The 22,326-nt window shown below is 35.7% G+C and overlaps 1 protein-coding gene across 2 annotated transcripts in view; it reads left to right on the top strand.

Moving 5' to 3' along the window:
* The window catches only part of BABAM2 (BRISC and BRCA1 A complex member 2), a 159,875-nt gene that overhangs the window by 5,279 nt on the left and 132,270 nt on the right, over positions 1 to 22,326 (top strand). For both annotated transcript variants that reach the window (XM_085219400.1, XM_085219399.1), the window contains exon 3: positions 13,474 to 13,550. In XM_085219400.1, coding sequence (XP_085075526.1) covers positions 13,474 to 13,550 — 77 coding nt within the window. The remainder of the gene's footprint in view (positions 1 to 13,473; positions 13,551 to 22,326) is intronic.

The following is a 22,326-nucleotide window of genomic DNA, read 5'->3' as shown; positions in this document are numbered from 1 at the left end:
TGTTCATTGACATGTGGAAGGAACTTGAAACATGTCTTGCCATAGGCTAGCTTTAATTTGTTACGGAACATACAGATGTTTTATGAATTAACTGCTGTGTTGTGCGAAAGATTTTTAAGACTAAAAAAACTGATTTTTTTTTTTTTTAACTTTTAAGATGTTAAAATCTGTGAAGTAATCTTTTCAGTAGATATTAACTTAGATTACAAAGACTTCTGGAAGCTTGTGAGTGCCTTGACACTGACAAGAGGATCGAGGCAAGGAACTGCGTGGCTGCTTCACTGTCACACATCACAGTGTTACTCTGATAGAAAAGTGGTGGTTAATGCAGTACTCTCTGGTTCCCTAACCAACCAGTGCTTTATGTTATGTAACAAAATTTACAGGCGCAAGATGCATCCATTCTCAATTCGTAGGTTTTAGAAACTGGAGCTGCAGATCACAGGGAATTATAGAAATGTATTGGATGTGGTAGCATCTCCAACACCTTGCCTATTCATAACTTCAGTTTCTTAGTTCTCAACTTGAAAGTGGAAGGAATTGCACTTTTCTTTAACTAGTGCAAGATCAAGTACCAGGTTTATAGCCTGTTATGTCATTTGGTTTTGGTTTGTATATGTCGAGTATTATGCAAGTCTTTAACTGTTTGAAAATTCAATCCGCATGCCAGATGTTTTTAGTGAAGAGCTTATTTTGTGCTTGCTCTAACTTATTGCAAAGACTACCTAATTTTGTTGTAAACTGTATTAAAGAGCCGATGTTGGTTTAAAAGTATGAAGTATGATATGTTTATTTGCTTTACTTGCAAGTGTGGAAGGGAAATAGATCACAGTCAGGAAATCCTATTGTTTTGCAGTCTTTGAGTATGTAAATGATTTATAATAACATGTTACAATTCCATGTCTGTATGTTTTACAAACTTAATAGGCAGTACTAGCCTCATCAGACATGTATATTTACATCTATGAGTAGGGCCTTCAGGATCAAGATCTATTCATAGGAATCATACGGCTGCTGCTGATGCAGAGTGAGTGAAGAGTTGTGAGAACTGTTTAACTGTGCTCAGCAGAACGACTTGATAGGACAGAAAGGAACTTTTTAGTAGAAACAGTAATGAGAACTTAGGTGGTGCACAGTTACCCAAAATATCATTTTATTAAGTCTACAGAATATTATCAACTTGTTAAAGGAGCTCCCTAGTTAACTAAAATAGAAGCTTATTGTTAGATTGCATCTGAAATACAGCACCTTTAGCAGCATTGATCCTGATGATAAGGAAACCCTGGCAGGCGTCTCTGTTGCATCAATAAAAGATATTCCTGGGGATGTCAGAATGGATCAAAGCATTTAACTCTTGCATAGGATATTACCTTGTCCTAGACTCAAAGAAAATAATGCTGCCAGTTGAGTCAATGCCATATACTGCATCATTCAGTTAATCTACAATGATGTCTCTTTGAAATAATGACCCATCTTAATTAGATATTAAAATCTCTTCGTAACCATCTTAAATTATGGCTAAGACATTTTTCTTTGTGTTTATACATACATACATTAACCATGGGAAATATGTTGAATAGGAAAAAGCAATTATTAAGTAATTTAGAAACAGAAGAAATTTTCATATATAAAGGCTGTGTAATTATTGTGTATGTAGAATCCAGTTATTTAAGAGGCAACTGTTTTTCCTATGGCTTGTTAGAATGGTGTGAGACACACATGTGTTGGTCGTAGCCTTTGAGAACGTTTCCGTGCAGCTGTTCATGGGGGTGTCCATGATAGAGTGTCAAATTATGTTGAAAGCTTATTCTTACTCAGGACTTTATTTTTTAAATTACTTTGTGTTGCATCACTGGGAATTTTAAAATGAATGTAATTAACTAAAAGTTCTGGATACTAAGAGTCTATTTTTGTAGATATGTGTTCACAACAAAGTTGTGTAACTTTGTAACTTTCATTCTTGTTTGGTTATACTTAATTATTCTGTATTTATTATGAAATTAATAGTGAAATTTTTACATAACTGAGTAGTAAACCATGTTGTTAGTTTGTTCCTTGCATCTGTCTGAAACTGTATGAGGAGTGATTAAAAGAACATAGCAGATTTCAACTTGCAGGTTCACTATCAAGCTGTAATAAGGACATTTGTAATTTCCTACTGAACAATGATTATTTAATTTTTGTGTTATCAAGTAGACTGCAATATGCTTTGGCATTTCCGTTTCTTTTGGGCATTTCCCTTTTCAAAGTAAATATGCATTTAATGTATTTTATGAAATGTTATTTTAACTGTGAAATACTGTAGCAGTTATTTTAAGCTTTCTCTTTATCTTTGCCTTTCTTTACTCTAAACCTAAAGATTGTACTTCCGTTAAAGGAAGAAAATTTTTATTCCGTCATTCCATTTATTTCTATAGGTTGGTTTTTTTACATGACTCTTGAATGCGATTACTATGAAACACTGTTAATGTACGTGGTTTCTACTGGTTGTGAGTAAAACATATACTTGAAGGAATGTGGTGGTTTGACAGACTTGAGCGGTGGGTCCATGTGAACAACTTGTGGTTCGACAAAGTCCTGCTCCTGGGCTGGGGCAATCCCAAGCACAAATACAGACTGGGCAGCAGTGGATTGAGAGCAGCCATGTTGGACTTGGGGAGCACTGTTGGATGAAGAGCTCAACAAGTGCTGGCATTGCGTGCTTGCGGCCTTGAAAGCCAACTGTATCCTGAGCTGCATCAGAAGAGAGGTGGCCAGCAGGGTGAGGTGGGTGGTTGTCTCCTCCACTCTGCCCTTCTGAGGCCCCGTTGGGAGTAGTGCGTCTAGACCAGGGGCCCCCAGCACAAGAAAGGCATGGAGCTGTTTGAAGAGGTCCAGAGGAGGGCCACAAAGGTGACCAGAAGGCTGGAGCACCTCTCTTATGGAGAAAGGTTGAGGGAGTTGAACTTGTTTAGTTTGGAGAAGAGAAGGCTCCAAGGAGTCCTCTTTGCAGCCATCCAGTACTTGAAGGGAGCTTATAAACAGGAGGAGAAACTAAAAAAAAAAAAAAAAACTAAAAAAAAAAAAAAAAAAAAAAAAAAAAAGAGGAGATTTAGGTTGGATTTTAGGTGGAAATTCTTCATTCAGAGGGTGGTGATGTGCTGGAACAGGCTGCCCAGAGAAGTGAGTACCCTGTCCCTGGGGTGTTCAAAGCCAGGTTGAACGGGGTTTTGGGCCACCTGATGTAGAGGAAGGTGACTCTATTCATGATAGGGTGTTGGAATGATGATCTTTATGGTCCCTTCCAACCCAAACTATTTTATGCTTCTGGGAAAGGTATGATCTTTGCATCCTTTACTGTTACATTGGTTAAGTCATAAACTATTACTTTTTCCATGGAGTAGGTTGTTTCATTCTCATTTCTGATAGCAAATGCATTTTTTCACTGCAGGAAATTTTATTACTAGTAGTTTGTTGTCACTCTGAGGCTAAATTGAACAGGCTGAAGCTATGAAGGTACAAGGCAAGGGATCTGTGAATTTTTCTGCACTGGTTCAAAAGATTGTTTCCAGCGTTGCTTTCTTCTGCATTTCTTTTTGAATGTTGAAAGAACAAAAGGAAAACGTCTTAGTTTAATTTTCAGTTTAGTGCATACGTTTCCTGATGGTTTGGCAAATAATCTCCAAATATGTTAGCATTTTAAACACTGATTTTTAAATAGAGTGCTTGAAGTTGTTCAGGAAAAAGAAAGCATTTGTCAATTTTGAGCATTGTGAGTACAGACACAATTGTAAAGGTAACGTTAACTAATTGTGCTTTGATTCATTTGAAAGCCTGTGTATTTTTTCTAAGGGCTGTTCAGTTTAGATACTGCACAGTATGTATTTGCTAGTATTAGGCTGGGGCAGTGAGTGACTTCCAGTCTGTCTGCATGAAAACTGAATGTCATTTCTACCAGTTTTTTGTTCAGTAACAGTGAGAAGAAACTCTTTGGTACATGTGCCAACTATTTTTTTTTTTTCTAATTTGCTTAAAGGGAGCTTGACAAGTTATAGTACTAAATATAGGCCAAATGCATTTGGAAAGATGTACCTTAGCAATTTATTTAAATTTATGTTTTGGCTATCAATACCTTGGTAGCTAGTTGAACACTTCTTGAAAGTCAGGGCTTACGTTAATATACTGTAAATCTCTGTCCAAGACCTTCTGCTATTATAAATGCTGATTCTAAGCTGGACGAATCTCTTCTATACTATGGATCCTGGGTGTGTGGTACATTTGACCAGAAGTTGAGAACAAATGGCTTTTAATTTCTTTTTGCTTCTGCTGAGTAGAGAAGAATATATTCATGTGTAGCTGATTGGTAAATTCTTCCAGCCTTACATATGGAGTTACACTTTGTATGTGCCTGACTCTTATATGCATAGATGCATACATTGCATAACATTAAAAAACAGACAAACATTTCTAATAAAACTGAAGGTTATGGCTTTGCTTTTATTCCACTTGCTGCCATCTCTTTCTGGTAAGATGAGGGACTTTAATAGCGTAGAAGATCATCAAAGACTCCCAATGACCAAAGCGCAGCAGTGTTTAAAATTTGATTCTGCCACATTCATATTACAGCAAACAAATTAATGGGAATCCATCTGTAAACTATTTCTGTGGATCAGTAAAAATAAATAAAGCAGACCACTAATTTTTGTAAACATAATCTATGCGCTATTTTATGATTACACAGTTGTTCTCTTTCTATGTGGGAAATCAAATCCTTTAGAGACCTTTTCTTGTAATGCATTGATCATTATGTAAGCCAGCACAAAATTTTTCTAAGAGAAGTTTCATTGTGATAGGAGTCTCTCTTATTGGTACTTTGGTTGACATCTCCCTACTGCTGCACTTTTAAGTGCGGCCTTATAAGTGCCTTGGGATCTCTGAAGTGTCAGTCATGGTGCTTTTTTTCCTGACAGAACTATTGACAGTTCAGGTAACTCTGAATTGGCAGTGTTGGTATAATTTCTCAGATTTGACTGCAAAAAGAATTATCGCACCAATGCAAATTTTGCTTATTTTACTCTGCTACTTGAGATATTTAGCTTGGGCATTTACTTGACGCTACGTTGCATGGTGTAGACGTACCCTAAGGCAGCTAGCGTCTAACTGGAAATGAGTATCTTAAAAGAATACTTAGAGCTATAATATCAGTGAACAGTTTCTTTTTTGCTCTTGAAATTGTTATGTTTATTAACATTATTAAATTCGGTCTAAGATAAGGTAACAGTTAACCTTCTCTATAATCCGTACAAAAGAAAAAAAATATATAAAAAGGAAGCCTTTCCTGTGAGAAGGGAATTGATACGAGTAACAGAAACCACTCAGGTCACATTATTTCTTCTTTGTAATATGTAGTGTATGGGTGAAAAAACAAAATTAGATCATTAGGATTGAGTGTTTTTGTTATTGTAAAATAAAAGAATCCCAATGAAATTGAATTAATTAAGGATATTGCAGAATTCCATTACAGAGAGGATGTAAAAAAAAAATAAATAAATCTTCGTATATATGAACTTGTAGAACAAGTATATTTTCTTTAAAAAAAAAAAAAAGTGTTCCTATGAATCCATGCAATAATATGAATAATATGGAAAATATGACAATACCAATTGATACTGGCTTCTATATATGCAATTTGATGTTGCTCTGCTGAGTGTTTGTGCTGCTGAAAGTAATGGAGTTATGAATTTGGAAAAGAAATGATCTTTTGTATCTGAGGAACTGAATTCTTGATTGCTGTATTAGCATAAATTTCTTTCTTCTCAGAGTTTGTAAGATTAGCAAATTAAATTGTTAGAGATCTGTGACCAGAAAGCTATAATGATAGGCAATTAGATGAAAGCTTTGGAAGAAAACGTGAGGAGAAAGGATATAGGACCATGGAACCCTCCTATTAATGTTTAGTTGGGTCACGAAAGGGGGAAATGTGTAGACATGGACAGTACTCTTAGTCTTGTTGCCATTTTGTTACAGCTTCCAGTAACAAAGCTGTTTTGTGATGTGAAATAACTTAGGTTCATAATAGCTACCTTTTGAGATTTGCTGAATGAATATGCTTTCTGTGAAGACTCAAAGGATCTGAAACTCCAGGTGGTAGATGATAATTTCATACTTGGCAAAGAATCATTTTCTGTGAGTAATCTAAAAGTAAAAATGTACCTTGTATTTTTTTTTAATTTTTAATTTTTTTGCTTTCTTCAGAAATTAAATTTACTTTAGTGAGCAGTAGAAATGTTTAGGTTCTAACGATTGGATTGTAACGTATAATCAAATGACAATTGTGGAAATACCAGAGAAGAGTTTGTGTTTGACAAGAGGGAAGGAAGATGAAGTAAAAAGGTGCATCTTCAACACTTTCATACTCTTCTTTAGAACTTTGCTTGTGAATTCCAAGAATTTGGGATTCGGCTGGTCTTACAGAACAGTGTGGTAGAGTAGTAGCTTTAAAGTACAATAAAGTAGTGTCTTTTTCTTTCCTGAACTTGCGACAGAAGTGTAGTTCACAATGCTTGTGAATTCAGTGGTTTATTACAAAGTATAGGCCACTGTCATACGCACTGCAAGTGTTATCCTATTGCAATTTACTCAAGTCTCTTAGTTTTTCAATGGCTCCTTCATTAAGTTTTCTATTTTCTGTTTAATTCTTCTGTGTGTAGCTTTTGAGAGGAATTATAGGCAATTACTGGAGTATAAATGATCTTGCTTACAAAAGTCATCAGTTTGGCTATAAAAGCTGTTTCTAAAGCATCTAAAGCATGTTTCTAAAGAACGTTTTGTTGGCAACATTCCTTTGTCGCTTTTTAATTATTTTTCTCAATTTGTACCATAATTGGCTCCCGACAATAATGAGCTCCAATCCTAAACTGTAGGGATTTTATGAACGCAGATTCTGAGATAGTCTGCTCCTTGGAGCTTTTCTTTCAGGAACCTACTTTACACATAGATTACACATGATGCTGGTTATTGATTCTGTCTTCGTGTTGTTGTTGTTGTTGTTGTTATTGTTATTATTTTTGGGGTGGCACTTTTCTACCTACACTGTGACCGGGGGGAAAAATGTTCTTCTAAAACAGCTTTCTGAGGCAAAATGAGTGGGGAAATTTGTCACTCTAGAGGAGTCGCAATCATGTGGGATTTCTGCAAATCCTCATTTAATGCAGACGTTCTCTGAGATGATTTCAAAGTGTATGTAGGTGCACTTATTTATCTTCCTTCCCTCTCCATGGCTTCCCTGTAGAGGATGGGTTACGTGTCTGCGGAGATGTCTATACTTTGGGAGATTGCAGGGTATCTACAACAAGATTGTGGCAGATGTGAAAGGTTTGAAGTTCTAGAAGCTGACTCAAAGCTTTCCCCACCTGCAACATCTGTTTTGGCAAACTCCTACTCACGTTAAATAAATCTATGTTTACTTTTGAGATATAGCTGCTATAATTTGTTTTATTAATTACAATAGTCATTAGATACCTTTCTGCACTGTTTCTACTGAAAACAGGTTGCTGGCAGCTGATTTAGTTTTAAATAGTTCTTCGAAACTTAGTTGTTAAGAAATACACTTCTGCCCATGGGTACAGTAGGGAATCAAAAGGTTGTTTTCCTAGGGTATGTTTTCTGCCTAGTATCCTACTCCTTTCTAAAAGTTCTAATTAGTATGGTTCTGTTTATACAAAAAAATACAAATATGTGCATATGCACACACACATATGTGTGTGTATGTAAATAAATATATATATATATATATGTGAAAACCAGCAGTTAGAATAGATGAACGAAGTTTGCAGTTGATAACTATGGATTGAAATGCCATTCCAGTTACAGCACATCACCCATACTAACAAGATTTAAAATAAACATCACAAGTTACATTGTAGTACCAAGAGTAGGCTTTGTGCACAGTTTAATTTTATACTAAAATTAAAGCAAACCAGGTAGGGTAGGGATGAGTCTTAAAAAACTGTAGGTCTAACTACTAGAAAGCCTCTTGGAATAATTAAGATTTAGCTGATTTAAATATCTTAAGTGAAGTAGCAGTCACTGTAAACGTAACTGAGTTTGTTTCTCAAAAGCAGAGGTGCGTACTTTGTCTTTTAAGCAGAAGTCTCATTATATCATATTATGTAATATGCTTGTCTGTATAAAAAAGGGAAACTGAAGATGAACATAGGTGGAATAGCATGTCTCTCATTTCAAATTTCACTTACTGAATCTGTTAGTTTCTAGCAGCAGCTGCTCTGTACTCTTCTTGCAGGACCCTGGGAATCTGCAAAGCTTTGTGGGCTGTGCGTGGCAGGGAGTTGCAGTACAATTCAGGTTTTCTTTGTCTGTGTCAGCTTTCTAAAAGATGGTTTTCACCGGTTTTCTGTTTCTTCAGCCCTTCAAAAAAAACAACCCTGTCACCCACTGCTGGCCTTTCTTTCACTCTCCTCCTCCCTTCTAATTATTCTTTGTGGCTCTGTAGATGACTTATCCATCTGTTGTGAATTCTGCAATTAATTCTTAATTAAATGGGATGAAATATTGTCTTCAAGAAGCACTTGAGCAGATTCCCTTCTACAAAGATGGGGGAAAAAGAAAATCTAAAGGCTTCTACAAAGAATGTTCTGTATAAATTTGAGGGGTTTTTCTTAGCAAATGCCAGATTAAAAGCCTTAGGTGTATTTCTACCCAGAGGTGTTTGCTACCTCTGGGGGAAAAAAATGAAAAAACCCACTTTATTCTTTCTGCATTTACAGGAGACACGTATGGCCATGCTCCAGAATTCCTTTGCTTCTGCTGTAACTCTTGTTAGTTTACATGTTATCAGGGACTCTGGAGATCACAAAATTCTCAGAAAATTTCTATTGATGGTAGTTGGCTTGTATATCAGAGTGCTAGTGTTTCTGTTCATGCTGCTGGTTCCCTACTGAAGGTGGCTGATTCTTGATACTGCAGCCAGAAACTGTAGTCTTACTAGTAAGGATTGCCCATCTTTATCTCTGAGCTAAATTTGACTCTTGCTGATGAAACTTTTGGCCTCTGAATCCCCTAACTAAATTATATTTATATCATCATTACTGATGTCAAACTCATTTTCTAATTTAATCTCTTGTATCATGGGAGGGTCTTGGCCCCCTTTTTCCCTAAGAGTGTCTTTCTTTGCCATATACTGGAGCAATTAGAAACTTATAGTAGGTATGTTAGAATCAGGAATGTTTGGAAATACAGCCAGTACTCAGAACCTCCTTAGTTATGTTGAGCACGTGTGTGTCTTTTACCAATGTTTGCCATCATCGTATCTATAGTGCCTGTAAAGCATTTATACCAAAAGCCCAATGAACAACAGGAGTTGTTTGTTAACCAGAAAGTTCTGATCTTTAAGGATGGCATCTGTAGCAACCTCAGCATCGCTGAGATTAAAGTTTTTGCATCTCTGACTATTCCATTTAGGCAGTCTCAACATCAAGTTCCCCTTCCAAGTGGCTTACGTTTTTAAATTTTTGTTTGCTGTTGCAAAGTGAAATTAATTGATGATTTGTCTTCTCTTCAGATAGTAAAAGCATAAAAGCTGTATGATCAGAGAAAGAAGACATGAGTCGTTAAGCACTTTGCATAACTTTTTATCGGGAAATTTGTTAGTTATCCAATTAGTGTATTGGTTCGTACATCTTTATTACCATTTGAAAACAAAAAAGGTATTTCTTTGGTAGAGCTATTGTACTTATACAGGTGTTTCTGAGTGTTTGCTATGGAATTACATGATTCTAAGAAGCAGATTTCTAGAAATTGTTTAAGGAGTTTCAGACTGGAATATAATATTTTGGTATAAAAGGAGATAGGTTTTTTTTCTTTCAATTTTTTTAATAGAATGGTTGTCTCCAGACTTTAAGAGCTGAAGTGTAAACAGCTAAGCTTTCGTTTAGCTGTGACATAGCACAGAACATACCTTTGGAGAAGATTTTACTAGGGCCCAGGTAGGCTTTCAAATGATGGTTGTAGAAGAGTGGCTGATAGGAGGGCCTTATTGATACTTGGGGCTGTCAGAATCCTACTTATCATGACTTTGAACCTGTGAAATATCAGAGTGGCTTAGAGAGAAAGGGATCAATCACTTTTAGCTTAAAAAACAAAAACAAAAACAAAAAACAAAAAACAAGCAGGCGTTGTAAGTAGTCAGTTACAAATGTATTTGTGTAAGATAAAATCTTGATATTAAGCTCAACTAGAAGTGCCTTTCTACATGCTTTTAAAGTACTCTGTGAAGAAGACGTTTGTATCACAACTCTGAGCAACAGAACATTAATTACTGCTGTGCTTCAGAGCTTTCCTTTGTAAAACATTAAGTATTTAGATGAAGGTATGTTAATGAGTGTAATGTTTTCCATGAATAGGTAGCACATCTGTTCATTGTGAGATGAAGTCAGCTTCTGAAATTAATTTTTAATATCAGATATTATTATTCTACCTGTCAGTTCCCTGTGATGATGGGAAAAGTAATGTGTGTCCTTGTCACACATCATTCTCCTTCAGCTTTACTTTGGTGTGTGGACCATGCTAAATAAAAGAATCGAAAGACGTAAAATCTTGCATTTCAGAAAGGGTGGATGCCACACTTCTGGGTCAGGTAATCATGTGAGATTCTGTGTTTTAAGAAAATTCAAGTGAGAGAAGATGCCTGTAACCAACGTGTTATTTGTGCCTTTCTACAGAAAAGTAACACATAGGCTGCTAGTTGGACCAAAATTTTGATTTGCCTTGGGAGTTATGTTCTTTTACTGTTTCTATTAAAAAGTTGCTGCCTCTTTTCATATGGATGTATTTACGATTTTTACTTGATTGCTTGGTTTGTTATAATTTCTGAAGTCTCTTGTGCAGCCTAGCCAAAGAATGCAATTTGGAAACAACAACCAAAAAAAAAAAGACACTGAATACTGTCATTTTCCATCAATTCTAGACCAGTAAAATTTAAAACATCTCTGCTGGAGTATAATAATCTACGAAAAATACTTAGTATTGCTTTTAGGGACATTTGCCATTAAATCAAGCTTTTATTTTAATGTTAAAGAATATTGCGCTTTCCGTAAGTATTTCCAAATGGTTCATTGTGCTAAAAGAAAGGATTGTAGGGTATTTATAGGATCAGAAATTTTTGTATCTGTTGAAAACGACAATGTTATTTTTATGGTATTTTGAAAAATGTGCCTGAAACTGTGACCTGTGATACTTTGACAGCAACTTCCATTAAATATTAACTGGTGTTGCAGATATATTTTAGAACCTACAAGTTATGTTTTTTCCTTTGTGTTGCTTTTTTTTTTTTTTTTTAATGCTTCCTAGAACTGGCCTTATGTGATGTGAGCCTTAGGAATGACTCGAAAGTAGATCATAATCCTGTTGTAGCTATTCAATCCATCCACAGCCGTTCAAATATTTAAACAGTGGGCACTCTTGTTTTACTATTCTAATAAAATGCATCTTTGAAAGAGCAATATTTTTTTATTTGTATTGCGCTGGATCTCCAGTCTTGCATGTTCTCAGACAGACACTGATGTTGCTCCCAGTGAGGGCAGTGGTGCTTACTGTTCTTGCTAAGCCCTACTTAATACTTAAAAAGCAGTTGCGTAGAATGTGAAGTCAATATTTTTCAGCTCTAGTCCTGTTATTCAGCATACTGTTATATTTCACATTGGCATCATTTGCAAGTTTAATAAAAAACACCTCTTTTCCATCAACAGAGTTTTTCAATGAGAGGCTAAATAATATTCTACTAAAAGAAAACCCACTCATTGCATTTGTGAAGCAAGATGTGTACTATCTTTTATGAAACGTGCCTTCCAGTCAGCTCTGGACAGATCTGATAATAGCTGTATCTGAATTATGTTCTGTAGATTGTTTTGTATAGTGCTCTCACACTTTGCTGCAAAAGTGAAGATAGAACAACTGTTGCTTCACTTTTATTTGCCAAGGCTATCTACTTTCTATGATGATGCTAAAATAACACCATGTATTTTGCCAAATCAATGTAGGCAGTGAATTGTACCATGTTAGATGCTGAGTGCACACAAATTCTTTGATTTTTTTTTTTCCTGATATTTTTATGTAAACTTAAGTGAAGTTGATTGATCTGTAGTTCTGTGGCTGCCTCTTTGATGAAGGTGTATGTGAGGACAAATTTGATTAACTTGTAAATGTAGCTCCTTGAACAGAAACAATCTGAGGCCACTGCATGTTTTCCTGAATTTGGAAGGGTAAAGAGAGGAAATACTGCATAGGTGAAGTCTGGTGGACCTGACTCTCTAAAGCATGGTATTGGTGAAAGGAGAGAATACCCTGTTCACCCTTAGGCCATTGCCACAGTAAGCACAGCTGCAGGAGTTATTATGTTGTATTGTAAGATCAGAACTGTTGTGCGTTCTGGCCTGCTCGCTTATTTTTGCTTTGACTGTGTTTATGGCCCAGTAAACATTTCTTTCATTTTTTCACGTTGTCAGTGGATTGTATTACAGCACTGGATCACTAATGATGTTTCTTTTCACTTTTTAGTCCGGTTACCCAATCTTTAGCTTTGATCTTATGTGGGTTGCAACACGTGTAGCTTTTGTGCTAGGGCTATGAAAAATTCTCAGTGATCTTAGACTGTTAAGAAGATTGCTGGGAAATCATAATGCCTAGGTCTGGAGAACAATGGGCTGCTAACAGCTTCCAACATTCATGCTTCTGAGGCCTGTCCTGTGGCCATAGACCCACAGCAGTGAGAGCTCCAGGGACCATTGCCCATTGCCATTCCTGCCTGTGAAATGATTCATGATGCTGTTTCTCCTGGTGCAGCCAGGTATTTTGGTTCTTTGTTATGCAAAGATTTTAATACATGACTTACGAGGTATGAAAAGGTTGGTTGTGTCTCACCTTCACAGTAAACAGTTTTTCATTCTTATTATATTCATAAAATTCTCACTCACTGTGAGACCCAATGGCCATTATAGTGTTCCAGATCCTCAGGAGATATAAAATGGTGATAGATTCACAAACTGATGTGCTTTATTGTCATAGCCTAGGATACTTGATTCTGAAACTTACTTACCTGGAGGCTTACAAATAAACGTGACATATGTAAAGAATTGTCACCTAGAAAATTTATATACAAAGAGAATTTGATGGCTTTGACTCATTAGTGGCTACTGTTTCTATTAGCATCCTGAAACCAGGACTTTTTTACGCGTATTTTGTGTTTGAATGGAAAGAGGGTTGCTGGCAGAGATCCTGAATTTTCTCATGTCACTGAGAACTACTGATCTGGAGAGAATGGGCCTTCCATATCCTTCCTACCTTTTTCTTTTTCCCTGGTTTGTAAGGATGAATATTGTATTCAGAAAATCATTACTATGTCAGTCATTTGAAGGTGATGTTAGCATCTGCTGCCATCTGTAACAGCTTAGAACATTCTTCTCTTATCTTTGTTTTTAGCTGTACATCCTTGACACCTGGACCTAGCTGTGATCGGTTTAAGCTGCATATTCCTTATGCTGGAGAAACACTCAAATGTAAGTTCAAAACTATTGTTATTGCATCTTGACCTTTCTTTCAGCAGCGTTTTCTCTATCACATTAAGTTATTAAGCATCTCTAATTTCACAAATTTCAAAATACCTGGTTTTTGTTTTCTTAGAGCTGGAGCTTTAAAAACAAATCAACTATTTTTGAGATCAGTTTACAGCCTTCCATAATAGAGTGACAGATTTGATAACAAGAATCCTAAAAACCATGGTTCACAAGTTTCTCCCCAGTTCTTCTAATAAAACATTATGACCAAGACAATCTCATGATTTTAGTCTCATTTGTATGTGCTTTATGCTGTTTTCCTCTTTCTCTTTCAAGAAGAGTAAGATCCAACTTAGTAACTTTAGTAGCTTTACTAAGATCTCTAAACAGTAACTGCTACAACTTATGAGACTAGAGAGGTGTTACTTCAGCTTTTCTGATTTAGTGTTTTGTTTATATCTGTTATTGTCTTGGAGGATCTGCGTATGTTGGCTCATTTGCCCACTTTCCAATTATCTGTGTTTTGGTTCAAAGCATTAGCTTAAAATTTTCATTGTGTTTTTGTTTAATTTTCGTTGTTGTTGATGTTATTTTTGTTTTTAGAAAGCAGGGAATTGTTTTCTGAATGCCTGAGTTGCTGACTATCTGCATAAGAGAAGTCATAAAATTGTGGTATTCTTCATCTCTAACAACTAAAATATAAGAGAGACAACAAAATACAAATAAAGTAAAATTTAAAGCTTGACAACTTTAGATTTAGGGCAGCACCAGTGAAACCACTCCACAAGCACTGTGACCAGTTCTGGTCTCCCTAGTACTGGAGAGATATGTGCAAATTGTAGTGGGTCCAGCAAAAGATGGTGAGGATGATTGAGGGACTCTTCTATCCATTGTGCAAGGAGAGGGCAAAAGAGCTGAAACTGTGTAGTGTCAAGAAGAGAAAGTTCAGGGCAGATACTATCAATATGATTCTGTGTAATGTTTATAAGTACCTGATTGGAAGAGGTGAAGAGGAAATAGAGAAGGGGGAACCATGCTTTCCTCAGTGGTGGCCACTGAAGGTATCAGAGGAAATGGTCACAAATTGAAATACAGGAATTTCTATCTGAATGTTAGGAAAAAGCTACTTGTGAGCATTTTTTTGTTGTTAGAAGTACTTTAAAACTTCCATTTGGCACTTACAAAGTTGTATTTCTCAAAAGCTGGTCTGGAAATGTGTGTGTGTGTTTTTGAGACAGCTGGGCTAAGCTCCTAAGTCAGTCTACTGTGAGTATTCTTTCCATTCTTAAAGTACAGTCATGGCTTTAGAGATTTACTAATTTTTTTCCTAAAAACAGCATATTAAGCCCTACCTAGCAATTATTTTAAAAATGAAAAAGAGGGACTATTTCTCCAAATAATGGCCATATTATTAGAAGATACAACTCTACCAAGTGGGATTTTCGTCTATACTTAAACAAATAAAAAATACTAGTGTTGAATTGCAGACTCAATCTAATGAATCTTGATGTGTATCACGATGTGTAGTAGATTCTACTTGAGATTTGTTTCAGGACTGCAGTAAAGATGCACTACAGAAGCTTCATGGGTTGACGCTGGTGAAGAAAATGCTTTCATGTTTTCTGTAGTACTGTAGTAACTTTCTCATGTACAGGGCCCTACTTTATATTCTGTCAGCCTTAGGTCTTTACTTGGCGTTAAAAAAAGTACAGGCTAAAATTAATCTTGATTCATAATAGAAATTAGTAGATAAAAATGCACACATGTAAAGACATGGATATACAGACTATACCAATATAGTAAATATAGTGTATACATGAAAATATGATTATGGACTATGCATCAAGTGTCAGTATTTACAAATCAGCTTTTTCCCCCAGTTCTTATATTCTGAATATCATGTAAACAATTAAGGAAAACCGTAATGCTATTGCATTATAGTTCTCCACCTTCCCTGAAACCAAGCAGCACAATTAGACCATGCTTCATATTTTAACATAATGACAAACTGAATTTAGAAAATGGTTTTAACAAATAGAGATAATCATTCTCCTTGTTTCAGCATTACATGTTTGAAAATGCAGTGCGTCATTCAGTCCCATAGTGTGGAATAAATAGTGATGGCAGCAAATTCAAGAAAGTTTTCATAATGCTGAGTTTAGATCAGTAGTGATGGTAGAGGAAGACTGTCGTGGTGCGCTGCCAAAGATTTGTAGATACTCTGTTGTAGGCTGTTGCGAGATATGTTATCTTTTAAGGGCAGAATATTTCTGTAAAGGAAAGTTGCGAAATCTGCTAGAATAAAAAGATTGACTGAAAATATTCAGAAGCTACTGGTCTTCATTATATGGTGCCAAATAAAGACTGAAGTGTGTAGTTCCTCTGTGGTTTGTCTTACATCCTCTTTGCAACAGATCAGTTCTTTGCATATCATCAGTCATAACCGCTGCCACTGTACAAATACAAGTATTAATCCCAGCGTGCTGAAAACTGTTGGTAGGCTACTTTAGGGAAGTATAATTGCATTGTCACAGTCCCGTTTTCTAAAAGACCAGAAAATACACATTCAGTAGCTGTTTCATGCTTGTAGTGTAAAATATTTTTTTTTGTAGAGTATAACAGCTTTTTTTTTTTTTTTTTTAAAGTTTGATAACATTGAACATCGTGTGATTTAAGAATGGCTTGCTGGTAATTTTAATACATTTTCTTGAGATTCATAGAATCTTGGAATATCCTGAGTTGGAGTGGACCCATGAGGATCACTGAGTTCGTCTGCCGAGTTTGCATAGGGCAACTGTTAGTTAATAAATCATTTCTTTCAGATGTCACTTTCACCTTACTTCTGCATTTATCCTAAACTGCTGGAATGTTATACTGGGCAGTTACTAAGCTCCAGTCAGGAATAAGAGCTTGGGGACATCCACAGTTTTATGCTGGGGAGAATAAGTCAGTGATGGAGATAAATTAGGTTGTTAAATTAGTCTTCCATCACACTTCAGAAGTTTACAAATTATACTTTCAGAGAAACATTGTTGCTTCATTTTCTTCTGTAAGGGACACAATGAGTTCTGTTTTTGTGGCCAGAGTGGTTGGAAAATTGAGTTTATTTTTGCTAGATTGTCAATTAAAATTGAAAACAACTATATTAATTTTTTAACAAAGTCATCCAGGACTCAGTGAACTTAAGGCAGCAGCACTGCTTTTCTTTTATATTTGAATTTTTTCAATGTTCTTAATAGGATTTTTATTTCCAAGAAGGCAAAGTATCCATGATGCTGTAATGAGTACAAGGCCTAATAAGAAATGGAATTTGTATTCCAAAACGTACTCTGAATGGTATGCAGGCATATCCTTTATTGCTAACTGTACAATAGTATCTGATGAATAAAGAGGAATATTTGCGTATTTTGAGGTGGAGTGTTTTGTAATTCTTGCAGATGGATTGATCTTCCTGTGCTTAAAAATCAGGGCAGATGTCATAGCAGAGGTTCTCAAGCAAACTTACCAGCTCTAATAATCTTTACCTAATAATATTTTTAATTAAAGTGTATCAGTAAGAATGACTCACTTGGTCACTGTGATTTTGTTCTAAAGAACCCTGGAGTCTCCTGGTTGTGGTTTTAATTTTGCACTCAAGCTTCCTCTGTTTTCCCCCACCCCCCTCCTCTTATGCACTTCATATTTTCTTTTTCAGGCACTGATCCTCCTTCTCTCTCTCTGTCCTTGAGTGCTGTCATCTGGAATTTAACGGTGATTAAACAATGTGTTGCCCTTGTGATGCTACTGTTCTCTGTGGCTTCTTGAACTATAGTATTTTCATCTTTCATCTGATTTTCACTGTTTTTATATGAGTGGATTGCAGCTCTGCATTCTGCCACCACCACTTTGTTTGGTTTCCTTCATCCCGAGGAGCATTTCTTTTGTGTCACTTGAAGCTTAGCTTTTCTTTTCTTTCCTTTTTTTCTACATCTAATTTCTGTTTCTTCAATTCTTATTCATTTTAGTTATGGGCCTTAGATTGTGAAGTCACCATTCTGTTGCCTCACTCGCTAGTTCAAAATATCCCTCGTAATATGCTGTATAGAATTTTATCTGATCTTCTTCCTTAGATAGAAGTACTTCAGGAAGTTTATCTAGTCTTCCTGTGGCTTTCTGCTTTAAGGAAGTAATAAGAGGCAAAGGAAATAAAAAATGGAGAGAAATACCTGAACTTCTCATTGCCCTTTTAAAAACTGCTTTGCTAATTTATTTGCTAAGTACTGTTTATCATGGCAGTAAAAAAAAAATAAATAAAATAAAAATTATCTCGCAATTAATTTTAAGATTCATGATTTGCATAGCCAGGTTGCTGCAGTATGTCAGTCTTCTGTGCAGCATCAGCTCATTTTATACAGGTTGTGGTTTAGCTGAGCTCTTACAGGAAAAACTTTTTGGTTCCTGTAATTCAGATTATGCTTTGGTGATATCATTATTTCCGTAGTAAGATCTTTTTGTTGGGTCATCTGAAGTACCTCCCAAAGATTCTTACTGGCAATATGTTTGGCAGGAATAATGAATATTTTTCTTTTGGTAATCTGCTAATGTTACTAATAGAAAACATGGATAGATAATGTAATCCTTTTTTTCTTTTCATATTTATTTTCTCTTAGAATACAAAGTTTTAAATATTTTTTCCTTTTAAGCAATCACTTTCAGGTCTAGCTTTTTCTTTATTATTATTGAAACTTTCCCTTATGTATTGGACTTCTACTGAGCATGTAATTGACAAAATTTCTTTTGCAGGTGAAATCCTTGAAGTGTGTTTCTCATCAAGAAAAGCAATCTTACAAATATAGATGTAGAAATGTGTACCTCCAGAGGTTTTGAAGGCTTGGGTTTGTCCCTCATATTTGTGTTATTATAGTGCCTTCCTTCTTCACTCCTTTGTCCTCCTGTTTGAGTTCCAGTTATTGGTGATTTCTGCAGTCCTTTTCTTTCAGTATATTTGTTCTTCACTTCCACTTTTCCTTTTTGCAGCTTCTCAGTATCTCTGTTTCTTACAATTTCTTCAGTGTTATCTTTGATTTCTACCAGTATTTAATCCTGTTGTGTATTATTTGTTGTTCTCTTTTATCCTCTTCATTTCTCGTACCAGCGTTTTGGGGAAAGTGGTTGCCCAGCTATATAAATGCAAGTAGCTAAGATTGTTCTGCTGTCTTCTTGTTCAGCCTGGGATCCTGTTCAGGTCTTTGTGGCACAGCAGTGTTTCCCTTTCTGTATGTTGGCCTACACTTTATTTTTGTTAGCTGAAGTTAAAGAAATAAACAGACCAACCCTTTGCCAACTCCCACCACCTCAAGAACCAAATAACTATCCTGTAAATCCTTCCTGTATCTTTTTTCTTGTGATGTTTTTATTGAACAAGTAGGATGTGATTCAGTTGCCTAACTAGAGGTATTCTAATGCTGCCTGAGGTGCCCTAGTGTATCTTGCTTGGCCTTTTCAGCTGCTGTCCCAAAGGGCACTGATCTCTCTGAAAAATATTGTCATACCCGCCATGTCTTAGATGCCCTAAGGCACCTCAGATGGCATTAAACACTTGAATCATGCTTATGGATCGCTCCTTTACAATTTAGCATGTGTGGAGTAGCTACAGTTTTCTTCTAGAGTGTCAGAGGTACAGAGAAATGAGGTTTTTGTTTGTTTTCATATGATCAAATACTTTGAAGAGATGTTATTGAGTTTTTAATACTGATTCCTGTGCCTTTCTTCATTTTGTACCTTGAATCACCTATGAATTCAGAAATTAATTTTAAAAGCATCGTAGCTTCTTGCTGTCAGATGTTGTCTCTGAGCTTCAAGAATATTTCTGATTTTTCACTAAACAGCCTGTAAGAAATTTAAGCTAGACTTGGTTTTCTGTAACAGGATTATATTTCAGGGTCAAGTGAGCAGGAGTCCCACAGTACTCCCAAACACCATTTGAGGTAGCTGCCCTCCCATCTCGGCAGAACTGCTTCAACAAATCATTTTTAGAGGAGCTGCTGAGGTAAAATTATCTTGCTATACTTGACAGTAGAATAGCTTGGCAGCAGCAGCACTACAGCAAAAATAGAATTACTCCTGTATGTTCTTGCAGTAGTAGTTCTGTGTTTACTGAAGTTGAATTGTCATTTCAGTTGCTATTTCTTTTTCTGTCAAACAATAAGTGGTTCTAGAGGTGATGTGTTGCTATATTTGACTTAAAGAGCAAAAAATATTTAGAGTGGAATCCAGTGATGAGTCGGCAGGTCTGCCTTTGTTCATTTAAATCCTTTCAAACTGCTGATTGCACTAACTGTCTTGGTCGCTGATGGCAGTGAAATAACCTATTCCTCTTCTACCTAAAGACAATTGCCAAGGGTCTGCTTTAGGGAAGGAATGGTTTGTAGAAGGGACTGATCAGCGTTCCTGTGTGGTGTTTGTGTAGACGCTGAAGGACCTAGGTTAGCATTCTGTATACATGTATGATGTCATTCTTCTTACTGTCTTTTTGATATTTCATAAAAGACAGTTTCTTTATTTTCCCCAAACTCTAGGTAGGCTTGGTCTCATGTTTCAACATTGTTCTGTATTCCATATAAATGCGTTCCATGATGAAGTTGAACTTGGATTGCTTTTTTTTTTTTTTTTTTCTGTTGAAAGCCAAATGGATTGAGGGTATGGATTACATTCAGATAGCTCTTATTCCAGGCTGCATTGAACACACACTTGTTTTACATGTTTTGTACTTAGATTTTTCTAAACCCAAGAATTTCTGAAGGATATAGGTAACCTTTCAGAAGTAAAGCTTATGGGTTTTGGATCAGTGACTGGTATGTTGTTCCTACTTTTGTTGTCTTAAGGCGAATAGGGATGTTAATGCTGTGGCACTCTGTACAACATCTTTCAGTACTACTAAATTTATAGCACAGTTAGAAAAAAAAAAAAAAGGTCGCAAAAGATGAAGTTGTCAGAAGAAAACTGTACATAAGGCCAGTGGAGAGCAACTATATAAGCATCTAAAACATCTTTTAGTTTCTAACCCCTTTTTTAGACTTACTCTACTCATTTTGCCTGAATAGATAAGAGAAGAAGAACAGTATGTGTGTATGTACAAGAAAAGAAATGATAGATTTAAGTATTAATACTTCCATCTTTTCATCTGTTCGGAGCGTATTAGCTTTTCCTTTGAAATCCTGTGAAGTATTTCAAAATTGAATGCTTCTTGCCTAGGGAGAGAAAAAATGAAGAAGTGGTATTTTTTGATAGTGAGAAGCAAAAAGATGTATAAAGCACCCTTTTTCTTGTAATTTATCTTTGGCTTCATTGCTTTAACTATATTGAATTAATGTTATGTTCTGTAGCACTATTTAATTGGAAATACAATTTTATTGTAATTATCTTTGCCCAGTGTATCTATAAAAATGTGATAACTTATCGAGTATGAAGGTTTTGCCTACACTGTTCTTAAACTGGAGTGGTCATGGACACATTTTGTCTATTAATGGCAAATAGAATTGAAACTTATGAGGAAGTACATATCGAAGTTGGGGATGTAAGGAAGGGTATTTATTTAATTAGGAAAGGTGGGGGGAGAATGCAGGGGTATATTGGTTTCTGGTGTTCTTATTTTCAAAGCTGAAGTAGTAGCCATTCTCAAACCGAGTGCAGTAGTTTTGCAAATGACTTTATTGGCTTAATTTTATTTCTTTTTCCCCCAACACCGTTATGTTAGAAGATGGTAAGCCACAGATACGACCATGGAAGTAGTTGCTTTAGAAGTGAGTGTTTTTATTAAGCCAACTGGAACTGGAAGATAGCGAATCAAAATATTGAACACTTCACATTTTGTGAGCTCACTACACAGAGTAGTGTTAACATTTATGTAAAGTAACATCAGATTTGCTGTTGAGTTGGCCATTGTGATTGCAGTGTATATTCAATCTCACTTTACAGACCAGTCAAAATGTAGAGTTCTTTAAAAATTTTTCTCTAATCAAATATGGAGACGTTATATAAAAATATACAGTTAATTTGGTTATTTTTTATCCTAAGCTTTTTGTAATATTTAGGTAGTTGGAGTGCAGCTCTTGGCAAGCTGAACTGTAGCTTTGTGTACTTGGTTTAAAATAACACATTCAGAGAAAGAAAAACCAAACAACTAGCAAGTCAACACGGGAAGAATGTGTTAAATGAGTTACTTAGCATCGCATAAGAATGTCAAGACAAAAACAGAGATACACTCCTTTCCTTCAGAGTAACATTAGGATAAGTAAAAGGATAACTTTTTTTCTTTGTGGTGAGTTCTGAGTTATTTGCACTACAACTCTTAATCTGTGAAGATTGAGAAGTGTTAAGATTCTGTCTCCTTCAACACATGGCCTCAAGGATTGTCTGTTCTGTATGTGAAAATTGATTGTAAGGAGCTATGCAATTGTTTGTTGTTTTTTTTTTTTTTTTCAGTTACAGTGAATATGAAGAGTTGACTTAAGGTGGCATACGGAAATCCAGTCTAGTCACAGTAATTTTTCGGAATTATACATTGTTGTCTTACAGTTTAGACAGTCTAGTAATTATTTTCTCTTCATACAGACGTATTTCCTGTTACCATTTTATGTCGTTTCCTCTAGGATTAGTGCATATTTTGTTCTTACTTAAAATAAAATAATAATTTTATGTTAATTGTATTTGGTATATTAACTGGGGAAACTCTACTCTTTCCTGCACCTTGTTCTTATATGTGATTCTGATGTTTGTGAATGTAGAAGTGCATACAGGA

This window comes from Meleagris gallopavo, chromosome 2 (genome assembly GCF_905368555.1).
Source record: "Meleagris gallopavo chromosome 2, MGAL_WU_HG_1.1, whole genome shotgun sequence".
NCBI lineage: Eukaryota > Metazoa > Chordata > Aves > Galliformes > Phasianidae > Meleagris > Meleagris gallopavo.
This window is presented reverse-complemented; position numbering and strand designations above follow the sequence as displayed.